General features: G+C 33.5%; 2 protein-coding genes across 4 annotated transcripts in view; one reads left to right on the forward strand and one right to left on the reverse strand.

The window, feature by feature from the left end:
• Positions 1-59: 59 nt before the first annotated feature.
• LOC117107019 (NEDD8-activating enzyme E1 regulatory subunit-like) lies at positions 60-11189 on the reverse strand. Its single transcript, XM_033248536.1, has 12 exons — positions 11069-11189; positions 9940-10104; positions 8553-8655; positions 7740-7819; positions 6023-6132; positions 5143-5252; positions 4904-4966; positions 3764-3979; positions 3271-3404; positions 2137-2212; positions 1471-1597; positions 60-217 (listed from the first exon to the last, which is right to left on the reverse strand). Exons 1-12 carry the CDS (start codon positions 11128-11130, stop codon positions 60-62), a joined length of 1404 nt encoding a protein of 467 aa, XP_033104427.1. The 5' UTR covers positions 11131-11189.
• Positions 11190-12493: 1304 nt separating this feature from the next.
• The window catches only part of LOC117107089 (galactose-3-O-sulfotransferase 2-like), a 5720-nt gene continuing 4438 nt past the window's right edge, over positions 12494-13775 (forward strand). For 2 of the 3 annotated variants that reach the window (XM_033248625.1, XM_033248646.1), the window contains exons 1-2: positions 12494-12701; positions 13064-13187. In XM_033248625.1, the coding sequence (XP_033104516.1) occupies positions 13170-13187 (18 nt within the window). In that variant the 5' untranslated portion in view covers positions 12494-12701; positions 13064-13169. Of the gene's footprint in view, positions 12702-12938; positions 13188-13775 lie in introns of those variants that run through there. The other variant, XM_033248636.1, reaches the window with a different exon arrangement.

Below are 13775 nucleotides of genomic sequence, written 5' to 3' on the forward strand. Positions count from 1 at the left end.
GTACTGTTGTTTCTATGACATTATATTTAGAAGGAATGAAATAATTCCAATTATGATCCTTAAATGCTACATGGCCTCACCTTTAACTTAACTGCATCACTGTCAACCTGATCATCATAGCTGCCAGGAAAATAGCTGTATTGACTGTAGAATCTGTCTGCCGCCCTCAACATTATGTACCAGGCAATTTCACTGTCTGGGTTTTCCAGATTCATTGCTGTCAATGTAACGTTAGAAAGTAACATAAGTTAACTGGTAGTACTTTAGTTATATGGGTAGTAACTACTATATACATGTATCCCCCTCCCACAGGGGACGCGCAAAAGCCTCAGTAGGTGCCACCCCTGATGGTAACTTGGAAAATACCAGGAGATACACTCCAACAAAGACTGCTACTCTAGAATTGGACATCTTAGTCTTCTTAGAAAATGTCCTCCCAACCAAATCAGCAATGAATACCTTCAGGATGAATTTTATGCAATCATCTCACGAGATAAGCGTGCCAATAACTGTGTCATTACTATTATTAGTGCAATTAAGGCCGTGTTTCCACAGCACTTATAATTTCTCCGATACTTAAAATTCCCTCCAAATATTTTATCCTATCATGCAACAATATGGAAACAATGCAATGTCTTCAAAATCAAAACATCCGTTTTGTTGACCAGCAAGTGGCCCTTTTTTTGCGCGAAATGGACAGGCCTAGGCCAAGAACAAAATCCTTTCGGTACTATTTCACTCTGGGAAATGTAATGTCACAATGATGTTTCATTGTACAGTACTTCTAGGGATTGGGAAGAAGATGAAAAAAAATGACAGCTTTGTTTGGTGTGCTTCACAACAATAAATGATAGGTAGGGACAGACCTAGACTCAGCCAGGCACCGTTGACATTGAGAGTGCAGCCGTTTTAGGCTTTTAAAAAAAATATTTAATAAGCACAAAAAAAAAAATTACTCAAATTTTATTATGAAGTGTTTGATACTAGGACTATATGCTTCTAACTACTAGTGTATTTGACATCGGTCAAAGGTTATTTATTTTTGCATTAAAATCTTTTTCCAATAAATTATCTGATTCTCATGTGAAAATTTATTGGAAACTTTGGGCCACGTTTCTGCAGCGAAAAATAAAAAAATGGCTGCTTTTCGATAATTTATGGGACAATAAGTGCTGCGGAAACACAGTCATAGTCTTTATCTCATTAACGTATTATACCCCAAAAAATCATTAAAGCATTAACCATAGTATTCAACAGGTCAACATTATCCATTCAGCTTACATATGCAATCTGGTGTAATGTACTTTCTATATCGGAAGATGATAGCCAGCTGCCATAAGGAAGTAAACAAACAGAAGTATCTATGCTTCCTCCGGCAAATAGAGACAGCTGATATTGGAGCAATAATGCAAAATACACAATGTAGTGACAAACCTCATATTATATTTCCGTTTGTTTTGTGGTACTTACATATTTCCTGTACAGCTGCTGTGTCCGCTGAATGCTCCTCGGCCAGCGACCGACATCGGATGACACGTAAGAAGGCAGAGTTCTTGCAGAAAAGCTTGATTTCTTTATCTTGTATGCTGTCAGATACCTGTGAATGGAAATGACTGAATATCTGTGAACTTATCAATCAACCAACCAATTAATCTATCGATCAAAGATTCAATCAATTTCCTATTACTTTTTTGACTTGGAAAAAAAAAAAAAAAAAATTGAATTGAAAAATTTGAATTACTTGATTAAACAATTGAACATTCCTTTAAAAATGTATTGTCCCATGAAAATGACAAAAAATTTTTAAAAATAATTTTGAAATTGACTTTTTGCAGTAACATAAAAATTATTAACTTTACCAAAGCAATTATTGTATTTAAAAAATGTGTACCCTGATTTTTATAATGGATAATAATAATAGTGTTTCTATCATTTGTAACTGTAAACATCTTCTAAATACAATAATTTCTATGTTAAATTTGATAATTTTTATTTTACTTCACAATGAAATTAATTTTACTAACAATTTTTATTATTTTTGGGGTATTTTGGATAGGATAATAAAACGTTTAATCAATCAATCAATGAAGTCACATATTGTTACATGAAAGAACATCGTCTTAAAATTATTTTTACCTTTCCTAGGGAAACTAATATTTGTTGAACTCTTGAGGTCACTGCAATGCAATCTTTTCTTGATTGCTCTTTGTATCTAGAAACAAGAAATCCATATATATTATTGTGGTGCTTTGTTGTATATGCAATATATAACTGTTAATGCTGTCAAATTCAGAAAAGCATTATAATAACAATAATAATATGGCAAGAATTTTTTTATTCTTTGTTTCACAAACTTATTTTTTTAAAGACATCAGGGGAGGGCGGAAAAAAAAATAAGATAAAAAGAAAGTTTTGTTTTCTTATTTAGCCAATAAGTTTTGCCAAAAACACCCAGACAGAGGAGAAAATAAAAATAAAATTGTATTGGTAAATGTAAGCAGTGTAGTAATGGGATGGTTAAATGCTTTAAATATAATTAGGAAGAAATATACAAGGTACAGAAAGTCTCGCCTAATGATAAATAATAGTAATATTAACATTAAATGAATAATAATAATTACAAGAACAATAATACATTAATTTATTAGTAGTGATTTGAAAAAAATATAATAAAAAACACAATATTAAGTTTGAAGTTGGTCGTTCAATTTGACTTGATTTGGTTACCTTCACACAAAATAGTAAATCCTTGCTAAACCACTAAGGCTCATAGGGCTGGAGCTTACCCCAGTCTCTGTAGCGGGAAGCAGACGAGAGCGTAATACTCCCCCTGGGTGGGATGCTGGTCCACGCAGGTTACTCCCAGCAGTTTGCTGGTACCCATTGATACAGCTGGGTAGACAGAAGCAATGTCGATAAAGTGCCTTGCTCAAGGACACAAGCGATATGCACAGAGAAGGAATGAAAGCCCGACTCCGAGGTTGGAAAACCAAAGCATTCCCACTACGCCAAACTGCCTTCATACTCAATAACCACGTGAATAATTTCAAAATGGAAAACATGGATTTTAGCAGTATGACATACAATAAACAAATAAAAAAAACGCCATGATTTGCTATTTTGATTATCTTCAATAAAAAAACGAATGTTAATATATCAAAATTTGATTTGAAATGAAACATTCCTTAAAATTTAATTAGTGAATTATTTCTTTTATACGATTGGGAGGTAAACATATGGATATATTATATTAACTATCGAAGAACTTACATATTTTGAAGTTGAATATATCGCTTTGAATCTGCTGTCATATCTGGTATTGACCCTCGCAGTGGCAACATCGCATTGCCTTCATTTTCAACAAATTGTTTTAAAGCTTGTGCCATGATCCAGAATGGTGAACTCTTATTAAGAAATAAGAACAAATACGATTGGTTAAAACATAATTCACATATAAATATTCATGTTCTGCAGAAATGAACAATGATGCTATTGGTTAAAACTTGAATGTTTATATGAAGAACAAACAAAAGATAAAAACAAGAGTGTACCCTACAAGTCTAAAGCCTTATCCCAGTCTACCAAGTTTTTATTTGACAAAACATGTGACATGCCTAAATATGGTCATGATGACATCACATCATGACCATATATAGGCACATCATGACTATATATGGTCATACAACAATTTTTTGTCAAAGAAAATATGATATTCTGGACACAGCCGTATTGGACTAAAATATACTTTTAAATAGTACAATACCTCAGAAGATAAATTTGTACATGCTTGGTCATCTAGTATTTTCTGGACGTCCGAGGGAATTTTTGTTGGGATGAGGGCGGTGTTTACGGCGCTTATTGCCTCATCAAAATTTTCCTCGTCTTCCGGAGCTCCATGCTCATTTATTCGAATGCTACTTCGTAGTAGTTCTTTGAAACTCTTCTTTTCTTTGTAATTTTTTGGAATCTGCCCATCATGCTAATAAAGAAATATTATAATTCAATTCCCCTCATACAAGAGTGAACAAAAAAATTGTAATGTTATTTGTGTATCACTACTTGATTTTTAAATAGCACCGCAAAAGTGATTCAGTTCCCTTCCTTGAATACTGGATTTACAGTCACTTGCACACAATCTGATTCTTATCCTCTGTAGTGATATAGTAAACAACATTATGCTGCCTTCAATTTGATCATAACTTGCCATAACGCAGCACACGCATAAGAGAGTTCCAGTGAGAATTTACTGTATGATGTACAGTGTTATTGAATAAAACTTTGATGTTTTATATATGTTTAATGAGTCAACTATCATTAAATTTTCCCCCACCCACCACAAAAATAAAAAATAAAAGAGAGGCTAGTACTTTCTAACATGTTCATCTGAACATGGACTAGAACATCTTGCAGGTACTCATTTATGCAACCTCTCTCCATTATTCAAGACCTTTTTTATACCTGGTTTTGCGAATGTATTTTTTTAAAGATCGTCAGAGGAGGGTGGGAAAACAGAAATTGTCTTCTTTAATTAGCAAATTAATTTTGCCAAAAACATCCAGACGGAGGAGAAAATTAAAAATAAAATTTGAGTGGAAAATGTAAACAGTGTAGTAACTGGATGGTTAAATGCTTTAAATTTATATAATTAAGAAGAAAATATCTAATTTTTTGGGATTTCACTGCAGAGGCAGGCATAAGAACAATAAAGAAAAGCTTGTTTTTCCAGAAAATTTCCATTTATTTGTGGTGCTCGTTGGGCTAATTGGACAAAAATAAAATTTCATTATAATTCAAAAGCACAGTCCTTTATTATAACATAAAAGAAAAATGAAAAAAAAATCCCACAAAAACTAATACAATGTTGAAAATATTTGTTTAAATTAAATCATTATATAAATCTCACCGTTTCTTTCCACTTCTCCAGGAATTTATATAGTAGTATCAGGTATGGAGTGTGCATATGTTCCTATATACAAAAAATACAAATAAGGGAAATGTTATACAATTTATTTATATATATAATGCTTTTTACAAATTTCATTTAGATATGAAAATGTAAAATTACAACATTTGACAAATCCAGAATTGCTCAACTGATGCCATTTAATATTTTCACAAAAAAGAATGTAAATATTGATTTACCTGTTTAGTCATTGCTTCTAAGTCCAATGAATTTGCATATTCAATGAGCTTGGGAAATGGTCGATCCAATCGGAGGTCTTCATGGGCATTATCAGGGTGAGATTCAATAACTACGCAAAAAACATTTTATAAATTGGTATCGCAAAGTGACATTGTTTATGAAAAAATATGTAAATGAGATTGACATCTGACCCAGATTAAATTACTACCGTCAATTTTTAAATAAGAACTGTGGCACTTATAAAATATTCGGAGGTTTCAGTGTGGCAACTATTCGAGTGCGGTGCTTATTCCAGAGCGGCGGTTATTAAAAAATATTGGTGTGGCCCCTAAATTGTAATATTTTTTGGACACTTTCGAGAGATTTTGAGCGACAACCGACACACCCACTTTTTTCGTCTGGGACATTGCCCCCCCTTCCTCCGTTGGGCAAATCCTGGTGCCACCACTGCCTAAAATGTTGTCTGCTCTACCACAAATTTCAAGAATTTATCTGTCAGAAAGTATTAGGCCTATTAAGGTCTGTTCACACTATACATTTTATGCAAGAAATATAACATCATCACGGCCATATACAGACAAGGCAAATGTATTTCTCACATACTGTAGTACTTGGTAATGTGGACAGACCTTTAATACTCCTCACCAAAAAAACAAAACATCTGCCTTACCACATATTTCCACAATTTAATATTAAATAATCTATCAGTATAAGACACATAAAGCTCTCTTCACACTATAAATTTGGATGTGATTCTTGTGATTTTCCCCATATATGGGTGTAACATGACATCATCATGCCCATATATAGACACATCCTCAGGTACGATGATAGTGTGGGCAGATATTTTTCAATTCTCCAAGCAGAATCTCAGCTCACCCGTATGCTCCTTCACTGCTAGTCTCATGTAGCCGATCATACCATAGCTTCTGCACACGAGCAATGGAACATCAGCAGAGTACAAGATTGATGACAGGTCAAGTAACGTCCTAAAAAACATGTTTCAAGTAAAAGTTAGAATATAGCAGTGAACAGTGGCGTATTCCTCCCCCCTCCACTAAAAAAAAATATGAATGATTGCTATTGTAATGATATCATTATCTTTCTCAGATTATTACTGTGTATTTTATATTTGTTTGTTGAGGACCCCTTAATATAAGCTATCTATTAATGGTGAGCTGTACAGGTTATCCTTATTAAATAAAGTTTAATTAAAATAAAATATAAATAAACCCAGAGTCACCCGACCCCCAAAAATCATGCTCAAGTAGTTAAAAATCACCTCAAGTCACCATATTTTGTGAGCTAACATCTAATCATTGGGCCCCCCCCCCCCACTTCACCTTGACACTATCGAATAAAAAATCACTGTTAGGGTTCATGGGTTAATTTGGTCTTAAATGTGGTTTCAGACAATATTAGGGATTCGCAATCAAAATAGTGTTATTTGGATAGGCAAATTATTTTTTTTGGTATGACAACCACGCCATGTTGTTGTACAACCTGTCTCTTATACACATCTATTAATCCTAGCTATGCCACTGGCAGTGAACAAGGTTTTCTCCATTTAAACCAATATAAACAAGTTCTTTTGTATGTGTTATGGTAATGCTCTATATTAGAGAACAGAATTTGATTTTATGTTTTTGCATGACTAAATTTGATAGCAAACTGATTAGATATATATATTGTCTGTATTTCAACAAATATGGTAAGTTTGAACAATAAAATTCTATATTTAATTTGCTTACTCTATTGTATATCAGTTCCATTCAATTGCAAATTAAAACAAGAATTTATTATTCTCACCAATCAGAATAGCATAAATAATCCTGTTCATATTAGGCCAGTTAAAAAAACATAGTTTCTCATCCTAATATTTTGAAAAAAATGAGAATGAGGGCATTTTTATTTTTTTTAGTCCGAGATGGCAAATCCAAGATGATAGTAATTGTTATTGTCATAATGGAGTAGACAATAACTAGATTGGCATCAGGAGAATCGAGTATAGGTTTAATTTTGCCCTACCTGACATGGAAATGTACTGAATAATCAGTATGTGTGAAAACAATTGCTTAAAAAGATGGTCAATGGGAAACAGTTACTACTTTTTCACTTTTACCAACAGACACATTGAAAGCCAATAAAAGAAGCACTAGACATGATTCATACCATATGTATCCCCAACCACGAACGATGGAACAGAGAAATTTTACTGATGTGACTTGGCAAGATTTTCGTACATTTTGTAAAAAAAAGGGGAAAAAGAAAAATTAATGAGGCAGAGAAAATAGATGCGCAAGGGGATGAGAAACGAGTAATTTTTTTTTTTATTTGGCCTTATATCAGGTTCAGATTTATTTATTTTTGTCCAAAAGAAAATTACAGTAGGTGCAAAAATACATTGCAGAAAAAAATTTAATAAACAATTAAACACAAAATTAAATCGTATACTAAAATGCTTTTGTATATATTTAAGTATAAATGATCACTTCATGTTTTAATAATAATTTATATATTTTATTTTTTTTAATGTTTTTATACATTTTAACTCACATAATTTACTGGTACAAGACACACATTTTTGTTTTCTTACCTTTCAACAAGATCAGTGACAACCACAATCGTGAAGCTTTTAAAAAAGTCTGGATTGTTCTCTAGAATTTGCTCAGGAGACTGAAAAAAAGAGACAAAGAACACATAAATGAGTGTAACCATATATGTGAGGTCTCACTACAAAATGAGTCTCATCGTTAGAAAATCAAAAAATGAGTTTATATTATATTTTGGTAGATCACATTATAGCTTTAATTTGATCTTTGAATGGCTTCCCTAGGATAAATACATCCAGAGATGTTAGCATTTAAAGTTTAGCTGTATGAGAACCAGGTTTTGAGAAAATCGGCCTCAAAGATAAACTAACCTGTACAAATATTAGGACTAGAAAATTACAGAATATGCACAGAGAACACTGTTTTAGTAAGAAAATTCACTTAAAAAGTACACAATCATAAAATATAAGTATTAAATAATTTGAAAACATTAAAATCAAAATTTTGTAAAAATCTTGCTTTGACATATTTTGGTGAATATCTCAATATGATTTCACCAACGATGCGTCTCATTTCGTGGTGAGACCTCACATATATTTATGGTTGTCTATCCCATGTTAGATGACACTCTGTTTTTTATTCTGGACCAAAATTATAGGCTAAGCTTCCTGATAATACTAACAATAAATAATAATAGCTTCAAATATTATTATAAAAAGTATCTGGTCTTTGCATTTGCCTAACCACCAATTCCATTAAAAAAAAAATCTTAAAACGTATTTAAGAATTATAATAATGTATAAAACCTAATGCTTTTAGAAAAAAAAAAATATTGAAAATGAAAGTGATGTGCCTACCTCTTCAACAGCATTACCTGACACGTCGGCGTTTAGCTCCAGCAATAATTCTGTAGCCACATGTGCACGGGATTTTCCTATGCTGTCCTGGGTTAGGAAGAAGCTAAACAAGGCAAGTCAGAGGCAGGAAGTTTAGAAACAAAATAGGACATCACCAAAAACAAGTTAAAGTCATTTAAAATGGCAATTGGTCAGAAAAATAAAAAAAAATTCTATGAAAATGCACACTGTTTATCAAAGACCAAAAAAACATAAAAAATTCACCTGAGTACATGTTTTTTCTATAATCTATGTCCTGGGTTACGAAAGAGCTAAACGAAAGTAGGACATCACAAAAAAACAAGTTAAAGCCATTTAAAAAAGGCAATTGGTTAAACATAAATATGTAAACAAAAATTCTATAAAAATGTACAATGTTTCAAAAACAACATAAATAATTTCACCTGGGAACAGGGTTATTCCTATACTGTCTATGGGTTAGAAAGAAGTTATAAACAAGGCAAGTAAGAGGTAAAAAGTTTGGATCCAAAATAAGACATAATCAAAAAGAAGTCATATAAACAAACATTCTATAAAAATTCACAATGTTTATCAAAGACCAAAGAAAATTTGATTCAGAACAGGGCTTACATGCCTGAGAGGAATGATACATTACTTGTTTTTAAATATGGAAGTAGTTTCTCAGGTACAAAGCCCATTCCCTATTATACTGTACAGTACATCTGATTTTAAGTACCAGGTGTTTGAATCATACCAGTGTATGATTTTTTTTTATGGCTGGGCTTGAATTGGGAATGCAGAGTTGAAAACTTGCCTTTTTTTGTTTGAGCAGGAAGAGGGTTTTCAAGTGTATAGTAAGTCTATGCCTCAAATATGGTCTAATTTTGCATTTAAGTGGATGGGCTTCCAACTAGAAGAACTACAGTTCCGTAAATCCTTGAGTAAGTGGCACAGAAATTTTTGGAGGCTTCAGTGCGGTACTCAATCGAGAGTGGCACTTCTTAAATAAATATTGGCGTAGCGCTATCCATGCCATTCCCATGTTACATATCTCACGTATTCTCATATTTTGGTAGGTCTATTTATCATATGCCCTACATTATCGTAAATAAACGTTTATAAAGATATGCTTGTGTCTTCATTGTGTTATTTATTCATTTAAGCACTGTATACATTGTACTTAAACCCTGTTTCTCAAAATGTTTCAAACACACAGGATTGTACACTCGATTAAGCGCCATGGGGCGCTTATTGTATTCAAAATAGAATAATCTTGATTAAGCGCCTTGACGAAAAATATCATGTTTAGTGTGGTGCTTATTCGGGAGTGGCGCATTTTCAAGGATTTACAGTATACAGTATGTTTTTTTTTGTACGTGGAACCTACTTGTTGCCGACATCTTCTCCTTTGACTTTGTTAGCATCTATAATAGTGAAGGAGCCAATGCCTGGTAAGATGAGATTCTTAAGAATCTCTGTACCAGTGGCTGTTGCATTGATCAAACAGATCTTGGCATTCTCCAGTGCTGACTGACCATGATCACCCCACAATCTACAGACAATTCAATTTTATACATAAATTTAATTATTGCATGTTTCTTTTTTAAGACAAGATCAAATGAGGAAATGTTCAATCAATATTAAATTATTTGTTTAAAAGTGAATTTTGATTTAACACCAACTAGGGCCACACCCAAACTTTTAATGTTTCCAGTGTGCTTTCAAAAACCTTCACTCACTGCTTATTTTATACCACCTTATTCTTAGTTTTAATACAATATAATTTTTTAGAGATGATCGGTGTCTGGCCACACAGATATGGTTTTTTAATTCATTTTTGCGGGCTGCATAAAACCATCCTATTTTACATTCACCAATAAAATTTTAGTTTTATTTTCTCCTAGTCCGTCTGGATGTTTTTGGCAAAACTATTTGCTAAAGAAACAATTTAATTTTTATTGTTATTCCACCCTCCCTCCGACGATCTTAAAAAAAAAACAAGTATGCAAAAACAAAGGAATAAAAAAAGTCTCGCCCTTGCTAGTAGTAGTAGTAGTAGGTAGGCTAGCCTACTGTAGCCTAGGCCTACAGTAGACTAGGTGATATAGGCATAGCCTAGGCCCTAGTTAGCTAGCTAGAGGCTGTTGTTAGTGTTAATTTTTTAGGTTAGGGTGAATTGCAAAATGTTCTTTTCCGTAAGTTTATTTTTTAACTGGGCTTAGACCTTCTACTTCTATACAGCTAGGGCTAAGCCTTACGCCTAAACTTAGTATAGTTGGTCGACCTGTCAGACCTAGGCCTAGGGCTCTTATGCTAGTCTCTAGGCTAGGCCTAGTAGCTAGCTAGAGCCTAGGCGAGCGGCCTACAATGATCCAGGGCCAGGCCCGGGGTCTTGGCTGTACTGCAACCTCTCTGTATTTAATAGTCAGTTTAGGTATTTGATGAATGAAGTCGCTGTCTGGTTATCATTAAGCCTAGCACCAATGTTATCATTAGGCCTAGGATGAGAAAAATACCTTAACTGGCGGTCATATTTAGTTTCTTTGTCAACACTCTTGCGAATCACGGGCGCAGCCATCTTGTATTATTTTTGCTATTTTAGGCTCTGAATCCAGACCCTAAAACATTGACCGCGCTACATACGGTATACGTTCCAAGTCTAGTTCACTTTTTGATGTTCATTATAAAAAAATATGAATAATACATAACATAGGCCTACAAAAAAAGAAGGGGGTAGGGAAGAGGATTTAACTTGAACAGGGCCGGCGGAACGTATTTCAAAGTGGGGGTGTGCACTAGTAAGATGAATGGGAATGTACAAAAATATGCATAGACATTAGGCCTATATTTTCTGCCAAAAAGTGCTCATGCATTCTAGTAGCTTAGTTAGATTCAGATTTCTGAGGAGGAAGATCTGAATATAATGCTCAGTACAAATTTGAAGAAAATTAGGCCTACATTGCAAATGTATTGCAACTCACTGTAAATTAAATATAAAACATAAAAAAAAACAAAAAAACAAAAACAAAAACAAAAGCAAAAACAAAAGAAAACAACCAATCTGTGAATTGTTTAATTACGGCATATACTTACGTGTAGGCCTATCCATTTAATTTAGTAGCCACATTGTGGCACTGGCCGACATGTAGATTTGTTTTTTTTTTTTTTTTTTTTTTTTGGACCCGGCTGCGCAACTGAAATTTAAAAAAAAAAAAAAAGACAAAATCCCACACAAATATTTTAAAAGTGTATGATTATGTTTTTTTTTCTGAATTGCACTGAGATCAGAAATGATAAATCATAGTTAGGAGCCGGCCCGGCGACGATGCACTGTAACCTCCGGCCGCCGCTGATGCGTTTGTTATACCCTACAAAAATTTGCGTTTGTGTTTACTAATTTACCCCGAATTTTTACCGTATAAAATATTCAAGAAATACTGGCTGAAAGAAATAAAATAAAAATATAAATGCAAACCATGCATTAATAAGATTAAAGTAGGCCTGCATAAGCCGCCTATAGGGCCTATAATTAGCATGATTAATTTACATATTATTTTTGCGTGGATGATTTTAAATTATCAATAATAGATCTATCAGTTAAAAAAAACGAGTTAAAAGGCCAATTAGGCCTATATAACAGGAGTTATGAAATGTAATTGATAATTAGTGCAATCGATTACTTACAAAGCAAAGAAGAAATTGAATTGAATTGAAAAGTTAATAGGCCCTATCAGTAAAATGATACCATAAAGTGAAACGGCAGATAAAATAAATAATTAAAAACAAACCCAGCTGAGTCAAAAGAGTATTTACTAAATGTATTTACCATCGCTGTAAGCAATGTTTCGATCATTTGGAGGATAATAATTTCTATCGATTCCTCGTTTGACAGATGTTGGGTGGAGTGGGGGTCAGGTAATTTGAAAGCCCTGGGGACGTTTTAGCGCATGTGTAATTGATACTTTGAGAGAAAAGTTGAAAGTTTAGTTGCATAAACTATTAGTAATATATATTACTATATGCCACGTAGTCTAATGCTAGAATGAAGCGATTGATATAGAAGATCGGAAATCACAGTATAAAACGTGAACCGTTGCATCTGCTTACAGTGCTATTTTTATGAAAACCAGATGAAGTTGAATTGTTAAAGTGAGTTAGAAATTGTTTTATATCTTTTAATATAAACACTTATATATCATATTATATAGATGTGCATGCCTAGGAATATATAATATTATATGAAATACGAAACGTCAACGCTGACACACTCAGGCAAGAATAGCTTAAAACAAGTAAGATAAGGCTATTATTTATTCCTTATATGAAATTCTGCATTGTATTCCATTTAAAAGGTAGAACGTTCACATATAACGAGTTGGTAGCCAACTTGCGTCACTCCCTGTCACAAAGTCGTCATCATTATACACTTCTTGGTCGTATACACTTTACTTTACTTTTCATTATTCAATGCCTTTTTCAGACTATTATTTTTTCTACTATACATATATCAGATGCAGTACACCTGGACACCGACTTATAGGTTTTTTAAACTAAAACCAATGCTGTTGTACGGCAAAATGTTTCTGTAAGTTGCTAAGTGCACCGGTATCTACTATAATGTCTAAATCGGCCAAAGTAAGTTAAAACAATGCATTATTTTCATTTTTAATATAACCTATAAGCAACAGGATACACTTGTTGCAAACTCAGAAATGATCTGCCTCTTCTAATACTTTGCAAATCAAAGTGCATACAAACTGATAAAACATATGTCAAAGACAAAGTTACAACACTGTGTTATTATTATTTAGTTTGACATATTCAAAAACACGTTCCAAAAAGTCTCAAAAATGAATTACAGTACATAGTTCCTGTGTGCACTAGGGATTAGCTTTTTGACCATCACATTTTTTTTCAGGATACTAACGTGGGCCTGATCACTGAGGCAGTGGCGGCTCTAGAATATATTCTCTCGGGGGGCTGAGCTGTCCGACAGGGGGACTTGAGGTCGTAGGCATCAGCTGGGGGAAGGGTTTAAGAGGAGAATCCCCTCCCAAATGAGATTATTTTAAGAACAGGAACCTCTGGATGGCTCAGAAATGACACTATCAGACTGTGACAGACGTGTGTTGGCTTGGCGTGGGCCTATTCTATTCTTTTATATTTGTTTAGTCCGACTGCCCAACAAGCTCTGTCTGATGGGGGGGGGGGGGGGGGGGGACT

Source organism: Anneissia japonica, unplaced genomic scaffold (assembly GCF_011630105.1).
Source record: "Anneissia japonica isolate Jap-2015-1 unplaced genomic scaffold, ASM1163010v1 scaffold3945_len365852_cov175, whole genome shotgun sequence".
Classification (NCBI taxonomy): domain Eukaryota; kingdom Metazoa; phylum Echinodermata; class Crinoidea; order Comatulida; family Comatulidae; genus Anneissia; species Anneissia japonica.